General features: G+C 39.5%; 1 protein-coding gene across 2 annotated transcripts in view; it reads right to left on the reverse strand.

The window, feature by feature from the left end:
• Window positions 1–19879, reverse strand: part of LOC150091367 (protein kinase C-like 3) — a 232124-nt gene that overhangs the window by 37800 nt on the left and 174445 nt on the right. For both annotated transcript variants that reach the window (XM_090383488.1, XM_090383479.1), the window contains one exon: window positions 10716–10805. In XM_090383488.1, the coding sequence (XP_090239614.1) occupies window positions 10716–10805 (90 nt within the window). The remainder of the gene's footprint in view (window positions 1–10715; window positions 10806–19879) is intronic.

The raw sequence follows: 19879 nt of genomic DNA on the forward strand, positions 1-19879 counted from the left end.
AACTTCTTTAAAGAGAAACAGCCATAAGAAGTAGAATTTTCTCATATTGAATTTACACTTGTAGATATAGAGGACATAATTTGATACAGAATGGACGCTAAACATGATGGCAGCTGATCGCAACTGTGCTAAATTCAACACGGCCACAAATAATTAACATATGTCAATTATCCTTTGGAGAAATGAAACATATATTAAGCATTTTAATGCATTATTAAATTTTTTTGCTTAAAGTAGAGAGATTTGGTGTGTTTATTAATATTTCACTTTCATACAACATGCATTTGTTAAGGAGAAGTCTTGTCTGACCAAATTGATTGGATAGTATGATGTGGTCACAAAGGAACTGGATGCAAAAAATAATTCTGATATATAATTGGATCTTAGGAAAGCTTTTGATATTGTTGCACATTGAAGAATACAGTACAAATTGGAGCAGTATGGCATTAAGGGCAAATTGCTGTTATGAATAAAGGGATGGTTGAGTTGAAGAAGACAAAGAGTGGTAATCAATGGACCGGAAATGTGAAAGGTGGCTTCATCAGAGAAGACAACACTGGAGAAATGCATTATCATCATATATCTGTGATAATATTTCCTGAGAACATGTGCTCCATTTAGGTTTGTCACTTACTTATATCTTCTGTACTAAATGTATCTTGTAAGCTCTAATGTGCACAAATGACTGCAGAGTCATTTGTGCCCAATATCATTTACTGTAGATCACGGAATACGCAGTTAGCAACTGGCTTATCAAATGGATTTGTGGCAACAACGTTGAAAAGCTTCCTAGACCACTTCAACTCTATCAGCATCCACTGGTTCGTTGCTGGTTCCTTGGACTAATGTTTTTAGTGGAGTCCCCCAGGGTTCAGTGTTGGGTCCATTGTTGTTTTTTGCATTTATTAATGATATTGATGAAGGTATATCGGACTTAATGTCTAAGTTTGCAGGCAGTACAAAGGTTGGCAGGGTTGTTAATGACAGTACTACTGCAACAGGATCTAGAAAAGTTGAGCAGATGGGCTGAGAGGTGGCAAATGAAGTTTAACATTGACGAATGTAAAGTACTGAATATTGGTAGCAGTAACCCCAGAGTAATGTATCAACTGTGTGGTACTACACTGACAGTAGTAGAGAATGAAAAGGACCTGGAGGTAATTGTGCAGTTAGATTAGTGCAGACAGGCTGCAAGAGTAGCTCATGGTGTCTTGTCAATGATATACAGGAATTTTTCTAGTAGGGATAAGATTTACAGACTGAGGCTTATACAAGGTGATTATCCCCTTGTATAAGCCTCATTTTAGGAAGGATGTAGAGCTTCTGGAACAAGTACAGAGAAGGGCAACAAGATTAGTGAATGGAACAAAGGGTTGCTCTTATGAAGAAAGGCTCAAGTTCTGCAAATTACAATGTCTGGAAACTAGGCACCTGTGAGGTGATCTGGTTGAGGTGTATAAGGCCTTGAATGGTTTGAGCAAGCTAAATGCTAATGGGATTCTTCCTCTAGCCCAGCTTAATTGCCCAAGGAGACAAATTGAAATGGAGGAAAGACAGTTGTAGAATAGATATGCAGAAATTTGTCTTTAGCCAGCGAGTGGTTGATTGCTGGAATAAACTTCCATCTGTCATTGTAGAAGTTGACAGCTTAAATAAATTCAAGGCAGAACTAGACAGACATTTGGAAAGAATGGATGGGTGAAATGGGAAGGGGTTTTTTGGGTTTTTTTGGCTGATGCTATATAAGCTTGCTTTCTTGCATCATATTTTAGCCTCTGCTAATGCTAAAATATTGTTTATTTCCTCATTGGCATAATCATTCTTTTTTTTTTTATGAATGATTTTATGAAACCCTCTAGTTGGGTTGAAAAAAAAAAAAAAAAAAAAAAAAAAAGCTGAAATTAGGGGTGCATTATAATTTTATTCTCAATTCTGACTATATTAGATAATAAGACCAAGTAATATTATAAGGAAGGGGATGAATCAGATTGGTCCACTTGACATCGATGGTTGATGAACCTGCTGAGGTAGCTGACAAACTGAATGACTATTTTGCATCTACATTCACACATGAGGAAATCTGTAAGGAACTGGAAGAGAAATTGTTGAAATTGAACATAAAAAAGGCACCTGGGATGGATGGGATCTTTCCAGTTATATTGAAGGAGGCAGCAAAGGAAGTAAGCACACCCTGCCATAATTATGAAAACGTCCTTGAACTCAGGGGAGATCCCAATGGACTGGAGATCTGAAAATGTGTCCCCAGTTCATGAAGGGGGATCAAAAGGGTGACAGGAGTAATTACAGACCTGTTAGTTTAACTTCTGTTCCAGGGAAAATAATGGAGTCACTGGTTGAAAAAAGCAGAGAACATCTACACCAGACCAGTTATAGTTCAGACACAGCATGGGTTTTTTAAGCGAAAGTGTTGTCTGACAAATTTGATTGGATACTATGATGTGGTAACAATGGAGCTGGATGCAAAAAATAATTTTGATATCATATACTTGGATTTTAGGAAAGCTTTTGATACTGTTGCACATGGAAGACTACTATATAAATTGGAGCACTATGGCATTAAGGGCAAGTTACTACAATGGATAAAAGGGTGGTTGACTGGGAGAAGACAGAGTGGTAATCAATGGACACTAGCAGTTTCCACTGATTACCATTCTATTGGGTCCATTGCTGTTTTCTGTATTTAACAATGATATTGATGAATGTATATTACGGTTAATGTCTAATTTGCAGATGATACTTTGATGTTGGCAGGGTTGTTAATGACAGTAATGATAGTACACTACTGCAACAGAATCTAGAAAAGTTGAGTAGATGGGCTGAGAGGTGGCAACTGAAGTTTAACATTGACAAATGTAAAGTACTAATATGGGTTGCAGTAACCCCAGAGTAATGTACCAAATGTTTGATACTACACTCAGGAGAGTGGAAAATGAAAAGGATCTGGGAGTAACTGAACAGTCAGATATGAAGTTTTCTGAGCAGTGCAGACAGTTTGCAAGAGTAGCTCATGGTGTATTGCCAATGATATACAATGATTTTGTTAGCAGAGATAAGGAAGTGATTGTCCCCTTGTATAAGGCAATGGTGAGGCCACACCTTGAGTACTGCATACAGGTCTGGAGGCCTGATTTTAGGAAGGATGTAGAGCTGCTAGAACGAGTAAAGAGCAGAGAATGAGATTGGTGAGTGGACAAAACTGTTGCCTTTACCAAGAAAGGGCTTAAGTTCTAAAAATTGAAGCATATGGAGACTTGACACCTGTAGGTGATCTAACTGAAGTGTGTAAGACCTTGAATGGTTTGAGCAAGATCAATGCTGATGGGATTCTTCCTCTTGCTCAAAATTTTAATTCCAAGATGAAGGTATCCAAGAGTTGGACAAGATTTTGCAGTTTCGGCGAACGCTAAGTTTTTATTTATATTTAGCCGTTTTATTGACTTAATTATTATTTTCTATAAGTAGCTTTGTAGTTCTAGTCAAGCTCCTTCATTTATTTTGAATTTAGATAGCGATTTTGAAAGTTAATACTTAGTATCCATAGCTTTACCGTTTGTAACTTACTGCCATTGTTATACGATCCAGAATAGTGTAACATTTATTGTGAACGTGATAGTGTAAGCTTTAACATAAAACTAGAAAGAGAAATACGTACCACTGTATTAGAAATCCGTTAGATTAGTTTATTATTATCAATTAATTAAAAATTTATTAATCTTATTAAATTGTACTTAAACGGAATCATGATCCAGACTAGAGCAGCAAAGCAACGAGCACAAAGTAGCTATAGTACTGTGGCTTGGGGGAAAACCAAAGGGGTCGATTCTCTAGTGCATCACAGTCTAAAAAAATCTGCGAAATGTGAAACATTTGCAGACCTGTTTGGAATGTTTGTTATTTGGTTTTTAGGAGCATTACCAACTAAGGCCATATTGCTCCGGGGATATGCGGTGGTCATTCCCTGTCCTTTCCACATCCTCCGTATTTACTGGTTACGGGCTCAAACCCCTGTCTAATCAAGAAGCGTATGCACGCACTGCTGCTCCTGCCCCACCTGGCTATGGAGGTGCCCCTGTCTGGAATAAGACATGATCTAGCCAAGGAGAATGTCTTTGTGTGTGCTAGGTGCAGAGGCAGAGGAAATTAGATGCCAACTCAGCGTTCTGATGGGCATCTATGAGAGTTTGAATGTAGGGTAGAGGCCCTCAAACATATTAAAGTGGGGAACCGATCAAGCTCTCAGTTGCTCAACTCAACACAAGAGCTCATTCTTCCTATGCATCAGGCAACACAGCAGCAATCTCCAAGGAAGAATGTGCTGGTCCCACAGGAGCTAGTTATTGTTTTGTGACTCTATTGTCAAGGAGATGGGGAATATATTATGCAAAAAGGATAGGTGGAACAGGAGCAGGGTGTCTGTCAGGGACAAAAGTTGATGACATTGTAGAGCAGATATCATCTTTTAAGGGAACAAAAGGTAATATTATTGTACACATTGGTACTAATAACCTTAAGAGTAAGAGATCTGCAGATTTACTTAACAAGTACACGTCAATGTTAAAAAAAAGTCACAAGTTAGGACTGAATATGAAAGTGTCTGCAATTCTGCCCAGACACGATAGGAGGGAGTACATGATGAGAGCCTTGTCAATCACTTTGGCCCTGAAGAGATTGCAAGGCTCATGGGGTAAAATTTTTTTCAGCGTGGTCTGTGCTTGCTAACAGGAGAGACTGCTTCTACGGGGATGGGATACACTTAAATAGAAAGGGTGCAAGAATATTTGCTGATGCTATCAAGACAGTGTTAGGTGGGTCGGAAAACTGCTAGCTTGGGGGGGGGGAATCACAGACTAAAAGATTAGCAGTAGTCGCAGGCAGGCGAAAGTGATTCTTGCACTGCTTCTATTGTAATGAGCAGTAACCTGGAGAGCAGGTTGTTGGGGATTTCAAGAGCTGCTGGGAGTCATCATGGAACAAGTAAATGCATGGGCTGTGTTAGGGTAACTAAGAGTAAAAACTGGGGCATGTATAATTGCATGTACGACAATGCTGGAAGTATAATAAATAAATTTGACGAATTTGAGGTGCTGATCAAGGCATCAAAGGTAGATATTGTTGGAATATCAGAGTCATGGTGTTACACACATATATAAGCAATGTAGAATTGGAATTTGGGGAGTACAATGTGTACAGAAAGGATAGACAGGGCAGGAAGGGAGGAGGTGGTTATGCTGTTAGATAAGAAACACAAAATCTAAGGAAGTGCATCCAATTGATATGGGTGGACAGTGCAATGTCGAGTCAGTTTAGTGTGACAAAAGCACTGTAAAAGGGGAAATGAGAGGAGTGTGTTATAGGGCTAATGACTCTGATGAGTACAATCAACAATTGTGCAGAGAAATAAGAGTGGGCCAGTAAATCAGAATGTGTTATAATGGAGGATTTTATCTTTCGAGATATTGACTGGAACTTGTGAATTGGTCACTTCCCCGGTAGCAAGACTTTATTGGAGGATTCTTTTTTCTACAGTAACATATTCAAGGGGCAACCAGAGGGAGTAATACACTTGATCTGATTATCAGCAGTGATTATTCATGCATTAAGAATTTGCAGATAAAGGAACCACTAGGTGACAATGATCACAGTGTACTGATGTGGGATTTACTTAAAGATGTAACTACTATCAAGGGTAAAGGGAAGGGTTTTTGTAAATGTGACTACAATGGTCTCATACAGTTTTTAAATTCTATACAGTGGGATCAACTCATGATGTTTAAAACAGAGAATTTTAAATGGGAAGCCTTCAAAAGAAGTAATCTTGGATGCTACTAGGCTTTTCATACCAACTAAGAAATACTGTTCACATTTAGACCTTAAATGGATGTCAGAGGAACTAATGAGGCTTGTGGCAGAGAAGAAAAATGTGTGGGATGCATATAAATTATCAGGTAGTAGTAGTGGCATGTGATGCAAGAAAGCAAGTGTTATGAGCTTATGCAACATAAGCCAAAAAAAAAAAAAAAAAAATCACACCATTTCCTCCAAATGCCTGTCCAGTTCCTCCTTAAATTTATTTAACCTATCAACTTCCACAACGACAGATGGAAGTTTGTTCCAGCAATTAACCACCCACTGGCTAAAGGCAAATTTCCGCACATCTGTTCTACATCTGTCTTTTCTTAATTTGAATTTATGCCCCCTTAGGTTCGTAATCTGAACAAGTGGAAGGATCCCATCAGAATTCAGCGTACTCAACCCATTCAAGGCCTTATACACCTCAATCAGATCACTGCACAGGTGCCTAGTGTCCAGCCACTGCAATTTGCAGAACTTAAGCCTCTCTTGGTAAGAGGATCCCTTCATTCCCCTCACCAATCTTGTTACCCTTCTCTGTACACGCTCAAGCAAATCTACAACATTCCTAAAATGAGGCCTGCAGACCTGTACGCAGTACTCAAGGCGTGACCATTGCCTTATACAGAGGGACAATCACCTCCTTTTCCCTGCTAGCAAAATTCCTATATATCATTGACAAAACCCCATGACCTGCCCTGGCAGCCTGTCTGCATTGCTCAGAAAACTTCATATCTGACTGCACAATTACTCCCAGGTATTTTTCATTTTCTACCACCTTAAGTGTAGTACCACACAGTTGGTACATTTCTCTGAGGTTACTTCTACCCATATGAAGTACTTTGCATTTGTCAAGGTTAAACTTCAGTTGCCACTTCTTAGCCCATCTGCCTAAATTATCTAGATCCTGTTGCAGTAGCACACTGCCATTACTGTCATTAACAACCGTGCCAACTTTTGTATCATCTGCAAACTTCGACACTAAGCCTGATATATACCTTCATCAATATCATTGATAAATATACAAAACAACAGAGGACCCAACACCCAACCCTGTAGGACTCCACTAATAACATTAGTCCACGAAGAGCAACACTCATTAATTACCACCCTCTGTCTTCTCCCACTCAACCATCCTTTTATCCATTGTAGCAACTTACCCTTAATACCATTCTGCTCCAATTTGTATAATAGTTTTCTATGCACAACAGTGTCAAAAGCTTTCCTGAAATCCAAATATATGATATCAAAATTATTTTTTGCATCCAGTTCCTTTGTAACCACATCATAATATCCTATCAAATTTGTCAGACAAGACTTTCCCTTAACAAACCCATGCTGTGTCTGAATTATTGCTGCAGTCTTGTCTAGATGATCCTGCAATGCATCTTTAACCAGTGACTCCATTATTTTACCCAGAACATATGTTAAACTAATTAGTCTATAATTACTTGTGTCACCCTTCGATCCCCTTTTGTGAATTGGGGATACATTTGCACATCTCCAGTCCGTGGGGACCTCCCCGAGTCCAAGGATGCTCTCACAATTATGGCTATGGGTTTGCTTAGTTGCTTTGCTGCCTTTGGATAGATATAACTGGATAGATCCCATCCACCCAAGGTGCCTTTCTTATGTTTAACTTCAACAATTTCTCCTCCACTTTGCTCTCAGTTATTACAAAATCATTAAGCACCCTGCTACAATTTGATAACCTTCTGCCATTTTCAAACCTTAATACTCCTCATGTGTGAATGTAGATGCAAAATACTCATTCAGTTTGTTTGCTATCTGAGCAGGATCATCAACAGTGAAACCATCGATATCAAGTGGACCAATCAGATTCCTTTTTAGAGTTTATATAAGTAAAGAAATCCTTGCTGTTTTTCTTAGCATCTTTTGCCAAAGATTTCTCGTAATCTGCCTTTGCCTGCCTAACCTCCTTTGTGACCTGGTTACATACTAGCTGATATCTGCCATAGGCTTCTGAGTCGCTTGATAATTTATATGCATCCCATGCATTTTTCTTCTCTGTGATGAGTCTCATTAGTTCATTTGATAACCATTTAGGCCTAAACCTTGAATAATATTTCTTAATAGGTATGAAACTTTTAGTAGCATCCATGAGTAATTCCGTGAATGCTTCGCACTTAGAATTTACTGTTGGTAGCATCGTCAGTTGATCCCACTGTACAGAATTTAAAAACTTTCTGAGACCACTGTACTCACCTTTACAGAAGCAAAAACCCTTTCCTTTATCCCTGATGGTAATTATATCTTTAAGTAAATCCCACATCAGTACACTGTGATCACTGGCACCTAGTGGTTCCTTTATCTGCAAATTCTTAATACACGAGTGATCACTGCTGATAACCAGATCAAGAGTATTACCCTCTCTGGTTGCCTCTCGAACATGCTGCTGCAGAAAACAATCACCCAGTAAATCCACAAAAGTCTTACTAGTGTGTGAGTGACCAACACACAAGTTCCAGTCACTATCTGGGAAGTTAAAATTCCCCATTATAAGACATTCTGATTTACTAGCCCACTCTATTTCTCAGGTGACACAGACGACTACGGTAGATATAAACTAGTTTGTAATCAAGTCACAAAGCAGGTTAGGCAAGCAAAGGCTGATTACAAGAAATCCTTGGCAAAGGATGCAAAGAAAAACAACAAAGACTTCTTTATTTATGTAAACTCTAGAAGGAAGGGGATGAATCAGATTGATCCACTTGACATTGGTGGTTCGACTGTTGACGATCCTGCTCAGATAACTAACAAACAATGAGTATTTTGCATCTATATTCACACATGAGGAATTCTGTAAGGAAGAGAAGGACAGAAGTTTACTAAACTCTAACAGGGAACTAAATGATTTTGTAATAACAGAGAACAAAGTGGAGGAGAAATTGTTGAAGTTAAACATAAAAAATGCACCTAGGGTGGATGGAATCTATCCAGTTATATTGAAGGAGGCAGCAAGGGAAAGCTAGCAAATCCTTAGCCATAATTCTCAGAGCATCCTTATATTCAGGGGAGGGCCCATGGACTGGATATGTGCAAATGTATCCATAATTCACAAAGGGGATTCAAAGTGACACAAATAATATAAATATTTAACTTCTGTTCCGGGGAAAATAATGGAGTCACTGGTTAAAGAAGTGATGCAGGATCATATAGACAAGACTGCAGTAATAGTTCAGACACAGCATGGATTTGTTAAGGGGAAATCTTGTCTGACCAATTTGATTGGATACTACGAGGTGGTCACAAAGGAACTGGATGCAGAAAATAATTTTGATATTATATCCTTGGATTTCAGGAAACCTTTTGATACTTTTGCACATGGATCACAGATTTACAAGGAGCCATATGGCATTAAGGGCAAGTTGCTGCAATGGATTAAGGGATAGTTGAGGGCGAAACGGTAGTGTGTTATTAAATGGACACTGCTCTACATGGACTATGTTATTAGTGGAGTTCCCCAAGGTTTGGTGCTGAGTCCATTGTTGTTTAGTGTCAATGATATTGATGAAGGTATATCAGGTATATGCAAATGATACAAAGGTTGGCAGGGTTATTAATGACCATAAAAACAGTATGCTACTGCAACAGGATCTGGAAAAGTTAGGCAGATGGGCTGAGAAGTGGCAACTAAATTTTAACATTGACAAATGCAAAGTACTGCATATGGGTAGCAGTAACCCACCCAATAGAAATGTACTAACTGTGTGGTACTACACACAGGGAGGTGGAGAATGAAAAAGACCTGGGGATAATTGTGCAGTCAGATATGTAGTTTTCTGAGCAGTGCAAACGGGCTGCCGTGGAGTTTTATCAATGGTATATAGGAATTTTGCTAGCGGAGTCAAGGAGGTGATTATCCCCTTGTATAAGGCAATGGTCAGGACACACCTTGAGTACTGTGTACAGGTCTGCAGGCTTCATTTTAGAAAGGATGTACAGTCGCTAGAATGAGTACAGAGAAGGGCAACAAGATTGGTGAGAGGAACAAAGGGGTGCTCTTACCAAGAGAGGCTTAAGTTCTGCAAGTTGCAGCATCTGGTGACTAGGGACATGCGAAGTGATCTGATTGAGGTGTATGAGGCCTTGAATGGTTTAAGCAGGCTCAATGCTGATGGGATACTTCTGCTTGCTCAGATTAAGAACCTGAGGGGACATAGATTCAAACTGAGGAAAGACAATTGTAGAATAGATGTGCAGAAGTTTGTCTTTAGCCAGCAATTCCAACAATCAATGAACTTTAGCCAGGTCATTGATTGTTGGAACAGACTTCCATCTGTTGTTGTGGAAGTCGATGATAGCTTAAATAAATTTATGGCTGAACTAGACAACCATTTGGAGTGAATGGATGGGTGAAATGGGAGGTTTTTTTTTTTTTTTTTTTTTTTGGCTAATGCTATATAAGCTTCCTTTCTTGCATCATATGCCTAAACTAATGCTAATGGTAATTACTCACCTGATGGGACAATTCAAATTCAGAATTGTAGAACAGGCGTTAGCCAGTGGGTGGTTGATAGTTGGGACAAATTTCCACCTGTTTTAGTGGAGGTCAACAATTTAAAGAAGTTCAAGGCATAACTAGAAAAACATTTGGAGTGAATGGGGAGTGTTTTTTTTTTTTTTTTTTTTTTTGGATGATGTTATATAAGCTTACTTTCTTGGATCATATGCCTCTGCTAATGCTAAATATAGTGTGACAAAAATTTGTGTGTAAAATTAGGAAGAGATTTCAAAATAATATATAAAATGAAAATTAATATGAAAACAAAAAATTAATACAAAAATATTGGGTATATAATGTTGTATTTATAAGAATTCACCTTCTTGCATGAAATATTTTCTTGTAAAAATGGATGCTGCCTCAGTCGTCTGTATCCACATAATCCTGATCCAAGTCTCTGTCTAGGCTCCTAAAATCAAATTTCTGTTTAATTTCAAATTAATCTTATTTTAAATATACATCTCTTTCTCCCTCACATGCACAACACTTGTAGATATAGTGACACTAAGATAATAAATGTACAACCTATATAGCAATAAGGTGAACAAAACTGTTTTAAAACCTTTCTAGTGATTTTAACTTTCAACTCAGTTTTGTGTTTTTTTTTTTTTTTTTTTTTTAAATTAAAATGAAAGCATTAAGCATGCTGCAATAATATATACACACACTCTACTGACCTTTGGGAACTCAATCTTACTACAGAAAGGATGGTTCAAACTGATTCTGGGAGGTGGGGTAGTTCAGTTTAATAATAATAAGAGATATACAGAATGCTCTACAAGTCTGTTATTTGACAAAATAATGGGTTTCTAATCTGAAGTTTTGGAATTTTTTTTACCTAGGATAGGCCATTACAACACCACCCTTGCCTCTTTAACATGAGAAAAAGAAATGTGCTTCATGAGTAGATTAATGCTGATAGTAGCTTAATTCTTTCTCAGAACAATGGGATTTAAATTGAAAATGAATGGCTACAGAATGGATGTGCAGAAATTTGCATTCAGTCAGAAAGTAACTGATTGTTGGAATAAACTTACACCTTGTGTTGTGCAAGTGGGTAGTTTGAATAAATTTAAAGATTTGAAAGAATTGGCATATAGGCAAATGAAGTGAGAAATTTTTATTTATTTTTTGGTTGGTTCTGTATCAGCGAATGGACGAATTGATATATAGGCAAATGAAGTGAGAAATTTTTATTTATTTTTTTTGGTTGGTTCTGTATAAGCTTTCCATTCTTGCATCATGTTTCCATAATACTAACTATACTTCTTCACAGCATTACTAAATTATATATCTCATCAACTAAAATGAATAAATTGTAAAAAAACATCATTTAAAATGGATTTAATCTGTGAGTCACTTTAACTTAGACACTTAGTAGTTGTTGGTGACTCTATTGTCAGGGAAACGGGGAACATGCTTTGTAAAAAGGACAGGTGGAACAGGAACAGGATATGTCTACCAGGGGCAAAGGTTGATGACGTTGTAGAGCGGATATCATCTTTTAAGGGCACAAAAGGTGATAAAGTTGTACACGTTGCCACTAATGATATTAAGAGTAGGAGACCGGCAGAATTTAAGATGCACTGTTTGCTTGATGTTTGCGGAGCAATCGGGTACGGGACATGATACTGCCATGGGGGATGTCTTTGTGTGTGCACGATGCAAGGAGTGCAAGGAAATTAGGCGACAACTCGGCGTTGTTATGGGCCTATATGAGACCTTGAAGGACAGGGTGGATGCCCTCGAAGGAAATAAATTGAGGGGCCCATCAAGCTCTCAGCTGCCCACATCAACGCCAGAGCTTGCACTTGGTCATCTTGCAACACAGAGGCAGCCCCCAAGGCAGAATGCGCTGGTCCCACAGGAACTAGTAGTTGTTGGTGACTCTATTGTCAGGGAAACGGGGAACATGCTTTGTAAAAAGGATAGGTGGAACAGGACCAGGTATGTCTGCCAGGGGCAAGGGTTGATGACGTTGTAGAGCAGATATCATCTTTTAAGGGCACAAAAGGTGATATAGTTGTACACGTTGGCACTAATGACATTAAGAGTAGGAGACCAGCGGAATTACTTAACAAGTACAGGTCACTGTTGAAAAAAAGCCGTGAAGTAGGGTTAAATTTGAAAGTGTCTGCAATTCTGCCCAGACACGATAGGAGGGAGTATATGATGAGAGCCTTGTCGATCAATTCGGCCCTGGAAAGATTGTGCAAGGCTCAAGGGGTCGAATTTTTTTCAGCCTGGAATGTACTTGTTAACAGGAGAGATTGCTTCTACAGGGATGGGATACACTTAAATAGAAAGGGTGCAAGAATATTTGCTGATGCTATCGAGGCAGTGTTAGGTGGGTTGGAAAACTGCTAGCTTGGGGGGAGACAAAGACTAATGGATTAACAGTAGCCACTGGCAGAGGTGAAAGAGATTCTGCTTCTATTGGAATGAGCAGAAGCCTGAAAAACAAGATGCAGGATATTTCAGAGACTGCTGGAAGTCATTGTGATACAAGTAAACACATGGGTTGTGTTAGGGTAGCTAAGAATAGAAACAAGTGCAGGTATACTTGCGTGTACACCAATGCTAGGAGTTTAGTAAATAAATTTGATGAATTTGAGGTATTGCTCAAAACATCAAAGGCAGATATTGTTGGGATATCAGAGACATGGTGTCACACAGATATAAGGAATGCAGAACTGGAATTTGGGGAGTACAATGTGTATAGAAAGGATAGACAGGACAGGAGGGGAGGAGGGGTTATGCTATTAGTTAAAAAACACATAAAATCCAAGGAAGTGAAGCCAGTCGACATTGATGGACAGGGCAGTGTCGAGTCAGTTTGGTGTGACATAAACATAGGTAAATCAAAATTGAGAGTAGGAGTGTGCTATAGGCCTAATGACTCTGATGAGTATAATAAGATACTGTACAGGGAAATAGAATGGGCCAGTAAATCAGAGAGTCTTATAATGGGGGATTTTAATTTCCCAGATATTGACTGGAATTTGTGGGTTGGTCACTCACACACTAGCAGGGCTTTTGTGGATTTATTGGATGAATGTTTTCTACACCAGCATGTTCGGGAGGCAACTAGAGGGAGTAATACTCTTGATCTGATTATCAGTAGTGATTCTTCATGCATTAGGAATCTGCAGATAAAGGAACCACTGGGTGGCAGTGATCACAGTGTGCTGAAGTGGGATTTACTCAAGGAGGTAACTACCATCAGAGGCAAAGGGAGGGGTTTTTGCTTTCGTAAAGGCGACTATGATGGTCTGAGACAGTATTTAAATTCTATACAGTGGGACCAACTGATGATGTTACCAACAGCAAATTCAAAATGGGAAGCATTCAAGGAACTAATCTTGGAAGCTACCAGGCTTTACATACCAACCAAGAAATATTGTTCAAGGTTCAGGCCTAAATGGTTGTCAGATGAACTAATGAGACATATGGCAGAGAAGAAAAATGCATGGGATACATACAAATTAATGGGTGACATGGAAGCCTATGATAGATATAAGTTGGTCTGTAACCAAGTCACAAAGGAGATTAGGCAGGCAAAGGCAGACTACGAAAAATCCTTGGCAAAGGATGCAAAGAAAAACAGAAAAGAGTTCTTTACCTATTTAAACTCAAGAAGGAAAGGGATGAATCAGATTGGTCCACTGGATGTTGATGGTTCAACAGTTGAGGATCCTGCTCAGGTGGCTAACAATCTAAATGAGTATTTTGCATCTACATTCACATGAGGAGTTATTCAGGAAGGGGAATGTCGTAGGTGAAGTAAACATTGGCAGTGAGCTAGATTATTTTCTAATAACTGAGAGGAAAGTGGAGGAGAAATTGCTGAGGATAAACATAAAAAAGGCACCAGGGGTGGTTGGGATCTATCCAGTTATATTAAAGGAGGCAGCAAAGGAAGTAAGCAAACCCCTAGCCATAATTATGAGAGCTTCTTTGGACTCAGGGGAGGTACCCATGGACTGGAGATGTGCAAATGTAACCCCAATTCACAAAGGAGGATCAAAGGCTGACCCAAGTAATTATAGACCTGTTAGTTTAACTTCGGTTCCAGGAAAATTAATGGAAGCACTGGTTAAAGAAGCACTGCAGGATCATCTGGACAAGACTTCAGTTATAGCTCAGACACAGCATGGTTTTGTTAAGGGCAGGTCTTGTCTGACCAATTTGATTGGATACTATGATGTAGTCACAAAAGAACTGGATGCAGGGAATAACTTTGATATTATATATTTGGATCTTAGAAAGGCTTTTGATACTGTTGCGCATGGAAGACTGCTGCACAAATTGGAGAAGTGTGGCATTGGAGGCAAATTGCTGCTATGGATAAAGGGATGGTTGAGTGGCAGAAGACAGAGAGTGGTAATCAATGGACACTGCTCAACGTGGACTAATGTTATTAGTGGAGTTCCTCAGGGTTCAGTGTTGGGTCCATTGTTGTTTTCAGTATTTATAAATGATATTGATGATGGTGTATCAGGCTTAATGTCCAAGTTTGCAGACGATACCAAGGTTGGCAGGGTTGTTAAGGACACTACTGATACTATGCTACTGCAACAGGATCTGGAAAGGTTGAGCAGATGGGCTGAGAGGTGGCAAATGAAGTTTAACATTGACAAATGTAAAGTACTACATATGGGAAACAGTAACCCCAGATCAACGTATCAACTCTGTGGTACTACGCTGACAGTGGTAGAGAATGAAAAGGACCTGGGGGTAATTGTGCAGGCAGATATGAAGTTCTCTGAGCAGTGCAGACGAGCTGCAAGAGTAGCTCATGGTGTCTTGTCAATGATATACAGGAATTTTTCTAGCAGGGATAAGGAGGTGATTATTCCCTTGTATAAGGCATTGGTCAGGCCACACCTTGAGTACTGTATACAGGTCTGGAGGCCTCATTTCAAGAAGGATGTAGAGCTGCTGGAACGAGTACAGAGAAGGGCAACAAGATTAGTGAATGGAACAAAGGGTTGCTCTTACGAAGAAAGGCTTAAGTTTTGCAAATTACAGAGCCTGGAGACTAGGCATCGGCGAGGTGATCTGATAGAGGTGTATAAGGCTTTGAATGGCTTGAGCATGCTCAATGCCGATGGGATTCTTCCTCTTGCTCAGAATAATCACCTGAGAGGGCATAAATTCAAATTGAGGAAGGACGGATGTCGGATAGATGTGCGGAAATTTGCCTTTAGCCAGCGGGCAGTTGGTTTGTGGAATAGACTCCCGTCGCTTGTTGTTGAAGTTGATAGCCTAAATAAATTTAAGGCTCAGCTGGACAGGTATTTCGAACGAACGGAGGGGTGAAATGGGAGTAGTGGTTGTTTTTTTTTTTTTTTTTTTTGGCTGATGCTGAATAAGCTTGCTTTCTTGCATCATATGCCTCTACTAATGCTAATGCTAATGCTAAATAAGTACAGGTCACTGTTGAAAAAACAAGCCACGAATTAGGGTTGAATTTGAAAGTGTCTACAATTCTGCCCAAACACGATAGGAGGGAGTATATGATGAGAACCTTGTCGATAAATTCAGCCCTGGAAAGATTGTGCAAGGCTCAAGGGGTAAAATTTTTTTACAGCCTGGTCTGTACTTGTTAACAGGAGAGACGGGATACACTTAAATAGAAAGGGTGCAAGAATATTTGCTGATGCTATCAAGGCAGTGTTAGGTGGGTCAGAAAACTGCTAGCTTGGGGGAATACAAGGACTAATAGATTAACAGTAGCCACTGGCAGAGGTGAAAGTGATTCTTGCACTGTTTCTATTGGAATGAGCAGCAGCCTGGAAAACAAAATGCAGGATATTTCAGAGACTGCTGGGAGTCACTGTGGTACAAGTAAACACATGGGTTGTGTTAGGTTAGCTAAGAATAGGAACAGGTGCATGTATACTTGCATGTACACCAATGCTAGGAGTTTAGTAAATAAATTTGATGAATTTGAGGTAGTGCTCGAAACATCAAAGGCAGATATTGTTGGGATATCAGAGACGTGGTGTCACACAGATATAAGGAATGCAGAACTGGAATTTGGGGAGTACAATGTGTACAGAAAGGATAGACAGGATAGGAAGGGAGGAGGAGCTTGCTATTAGTTAAGAAACACATAAAATCCAAGGAAGTGAAGCCAGTCGACATCGCTGGACAGTGCAGTGTCGAGTCAAGTTTGATGTGACATAAGCATCGGGAGATCAAAATTGAGAGTAGGAGTGTGCTATAGGCCTAATGACTTTGATGAGTATAATAAGAAACTGTACAGGGAAATAGAGTGGGCCAGTAAATCAGAGAGTCTTATAATGGGAGATTTTAATTTCCAGATATTGACTGGAATTTGTGGCTTGGTCACTCACACACACTAGCAAGGCTTTTGTGGATTTAGTGGATGAAAAAAATAGTTTTCTACATCAGCATGTTTGGGAGGCAACTAGAGGGAGTAATACTCTTGATCTGATTATCAGTAGTGATTCTTCATGCATTAAGAATCTGCAGATAAAGGAACCACTAGGTGGCAGTGATCACAGTGTGCTGAAGTGGGATTTACTCAAAGAGATAACTATCATCAGGGGTAAAGGGAAGGGTTTTTGCTTTCGTAAAGGCGACTACCATGGTCTGAGATAGTATTTAAATTCTATACAGTGGGAACAACTGATGATGTTACCATCAGCAAATTCAAAATGGGAAGTATTCAAAGAACTTATCTTGGAAGCTACTAGGCTTTACATACCAACTAAGAAATATTGTTCAAGGTTTATTCCTAAATGGAGGCGACTCCGTAGCCAGGTGGGAAGGAGCAGCAGTGCATAGCACACGCTTCTTGATTAGACTGGGGTTCAAGCCCACCACCACCACCAAATACGGAGGATGCGGAAAGTTCAGGGAATGACCACTGCATATCCTGGAGCAATATGGCCTTAGTTGTTGATGCTCCTAAAAACCAAACAACAACAACGACAGCCTCTGTAGCCATGAATTTGAGGTAGTGCTCAAAACATCAAAGGCGGGTAGCCAGTTGGGAAGGAGCAGCAGTGCATAGCACACGGTTCTTGATTAGACCGGGGTTCAAGCCCGTCACCACCAAATACGGAGGATGAGGAAAGGTCAGGGAATGACCACCGCATATTCCCGGAGCAATATGGCCTTAGTTGCTAATGCTCCTAATAACCAAATAACAAACAAACAGGCCTAAATGGATGTCAGATGAACTAATGAGACATATGGCAGAGAAGAAAAATGCATGGGATACATATAAATTAACATGTGACACAGAAGCCTATGATAGATATAAGTTGGTCTGTAACCAAGTTACAAAGGAGGTTAGGCAGGCGAAGGCAGATTACGAGAAATCTTTGGCAAAGGATGCAAAGAAAAACAGCAAAGAGTTCTTTACTCATGTAAACTCTAGAAGGAAGGGGATGAATCAGATTGGTCCACTTGATATCGATGGTTCAACTGTTGATGATCCTGCTCAAGTAGCTAACAAACTAAATGAATATTTTGCATCGACATTCACACATGAGGAGTTATTCAGCGAGGGGAATGCCAGAGGTGTATTCAACTCTGGCAGTAAGCTACATAATCTTGTAATAACTGAGAGTAAAGTGGAGGAGAAATTGTTTAAGATAAACACAAGAAAGCCACCTGGGGTGGATGGGATCTATCCAGTTATATTAAAGGAGGCAGCAAAGGAAGTAAGCAAACCCTTAGCCATAATTATGAGAGCTTCCTTGGACTCAGGGGAGGTACCCATAGACTGGAGATGTGCAAATGTGACCCCAATTCACAAAGGAGGATCAAAGGCTGACACATGTTATTATAGACCTGTGAGTTTAACTTCTGTTCCAGGAAAATTAATGGAGGCACTGATTAAAGAAGTACTGCAGGATCATCTAGACAAGACTTCAATTATAGCTCAGACGCAGCATGGTTTTGTTAAAGGAAAGTATTGCCTGACCAATTTTATTGGATACTATGATGCAGTCACAAAAGAACTGGATGCAGGGAATAACTTTGATATTATATACTTGTATTTGGATCTTAGAAAGGCATTTGATACTGTTGCACATGGAAGACTGCTGCACAAATTGGAGCAGTGTGGCACTGGAGGCAAATTGCTGCTATGGATAAAGGGATGGTTGAGGGAGAGAAGACAGAGAGTAGCAATCAATGGACACTGCTCATCATGGACTAATGTTATTAATGGAGTCCCTCAAGGTTCAGTGTTGGGTCCATTATTGTTTTCTCTATTTATAAATGATATTGATGATGGTATATCAAGCTTAATGTCCAAGTTTGCAGACGATACAAAGGTTGGCAGGGTTGTTGATACTGATGTTATGCTGTGGCAACAGGATCTGGAAAGGTTGAGCAGATGGGCTGAGAGGTGGCAAATGAAGTTTAACATTGACAAATGTAAAGTACTACATATGGGAAACAGCAACCCCAGAGCAACGTATCAACTCTGTGGTACTACACTGACAGTGTTAGAAAATGAAAAGGACCTGGGGTAATTGTGCAGGCAGATATGAAGTTCTCTGAGCAATGCAGATGGGCTGCAAGAGTAGCTCATGGTGTCTTGCCAATGATATATAGGAATTTTTCTAGCAGGAATAAGGAAGTGATTATTCCCTTGTATAAGACATTGGTCAGGCCACACCTTGAGTACTGATACAGGTCTGGAGGCCTCATTTCAAGAAGGATGTAGAGCTGCTGGAACGAGTACAGAGAAGGGCAACAAGATTAGTGAATGGAACAAAAGGTTGCTCTTACGAAGAAAGGCTTAAGTTTTGCAAATTACACTGTCTGGAGACTAGGCACCGGCGAGGTGATCTGATAGAGGTGTATAAAGCCTTGAATGGTTTGAGCATGCTTAATCAGAATAATCACCTGAGAGGGCATAAATTCAAATTGAGGAAAGACAGATGTAGGATAGATGGATAGATGTGCGGAAATTTGCCTTTAGCCAGCAGGTAGTTGGTTGATGGAACAGACTTCCATCCCTTTTTGTGGAAGTTGATAGCCTGAATAAATTTAAGGCTCAACTGGACAGGTAATTTGAACAAACGGAGGGGTGAAATGGGAGTGGTTTTTTTTTTTTTTTTTGGCTGATGCTGCATAAGCTTGCTTTCTTGCATCATATGCCTCTACTAATGCTAACGCTAACTTAATTTCACACTAATTCTTTAACATGTTTGCTGTAGCAATGCAAATTTGCATTAAAACAACGTGCTATTTTTGTGCTTTAATGCACATGTGCATCCATTCAATTATAGTCAAATGAGTGCTGTAAAAGGAAAGACACATGAAATGAATAACTGAGCAATATTGGCACGCTGATTGAACCATGGGCCATTGCATTATGGCTGGGATTTAACCTAACATCAATGGCACTGTCTAGAGAGCTATAAAAGCTCTATACTTGGTTCACAATTTCATATGTTGAAGTTATTTATCTAGTTGATTATCTTCCACAAG

The sequence above is a fragment of the Mastigoproctus giganteus genome, chromosome 1 (assembly GCF_048544385.1).
Source record: "Mastigoproctus giganteus isolate SK-2022 chromosome 1, ASM4854438v1, whole genome shotgun sequence".
Lineage (NCBI taxonomy): Eukaryota > Metazoa > Arthropoda > Arachnida > Uropygi > Thelyphonidae > Mastigoproctus > Mastigoproctus giganteus.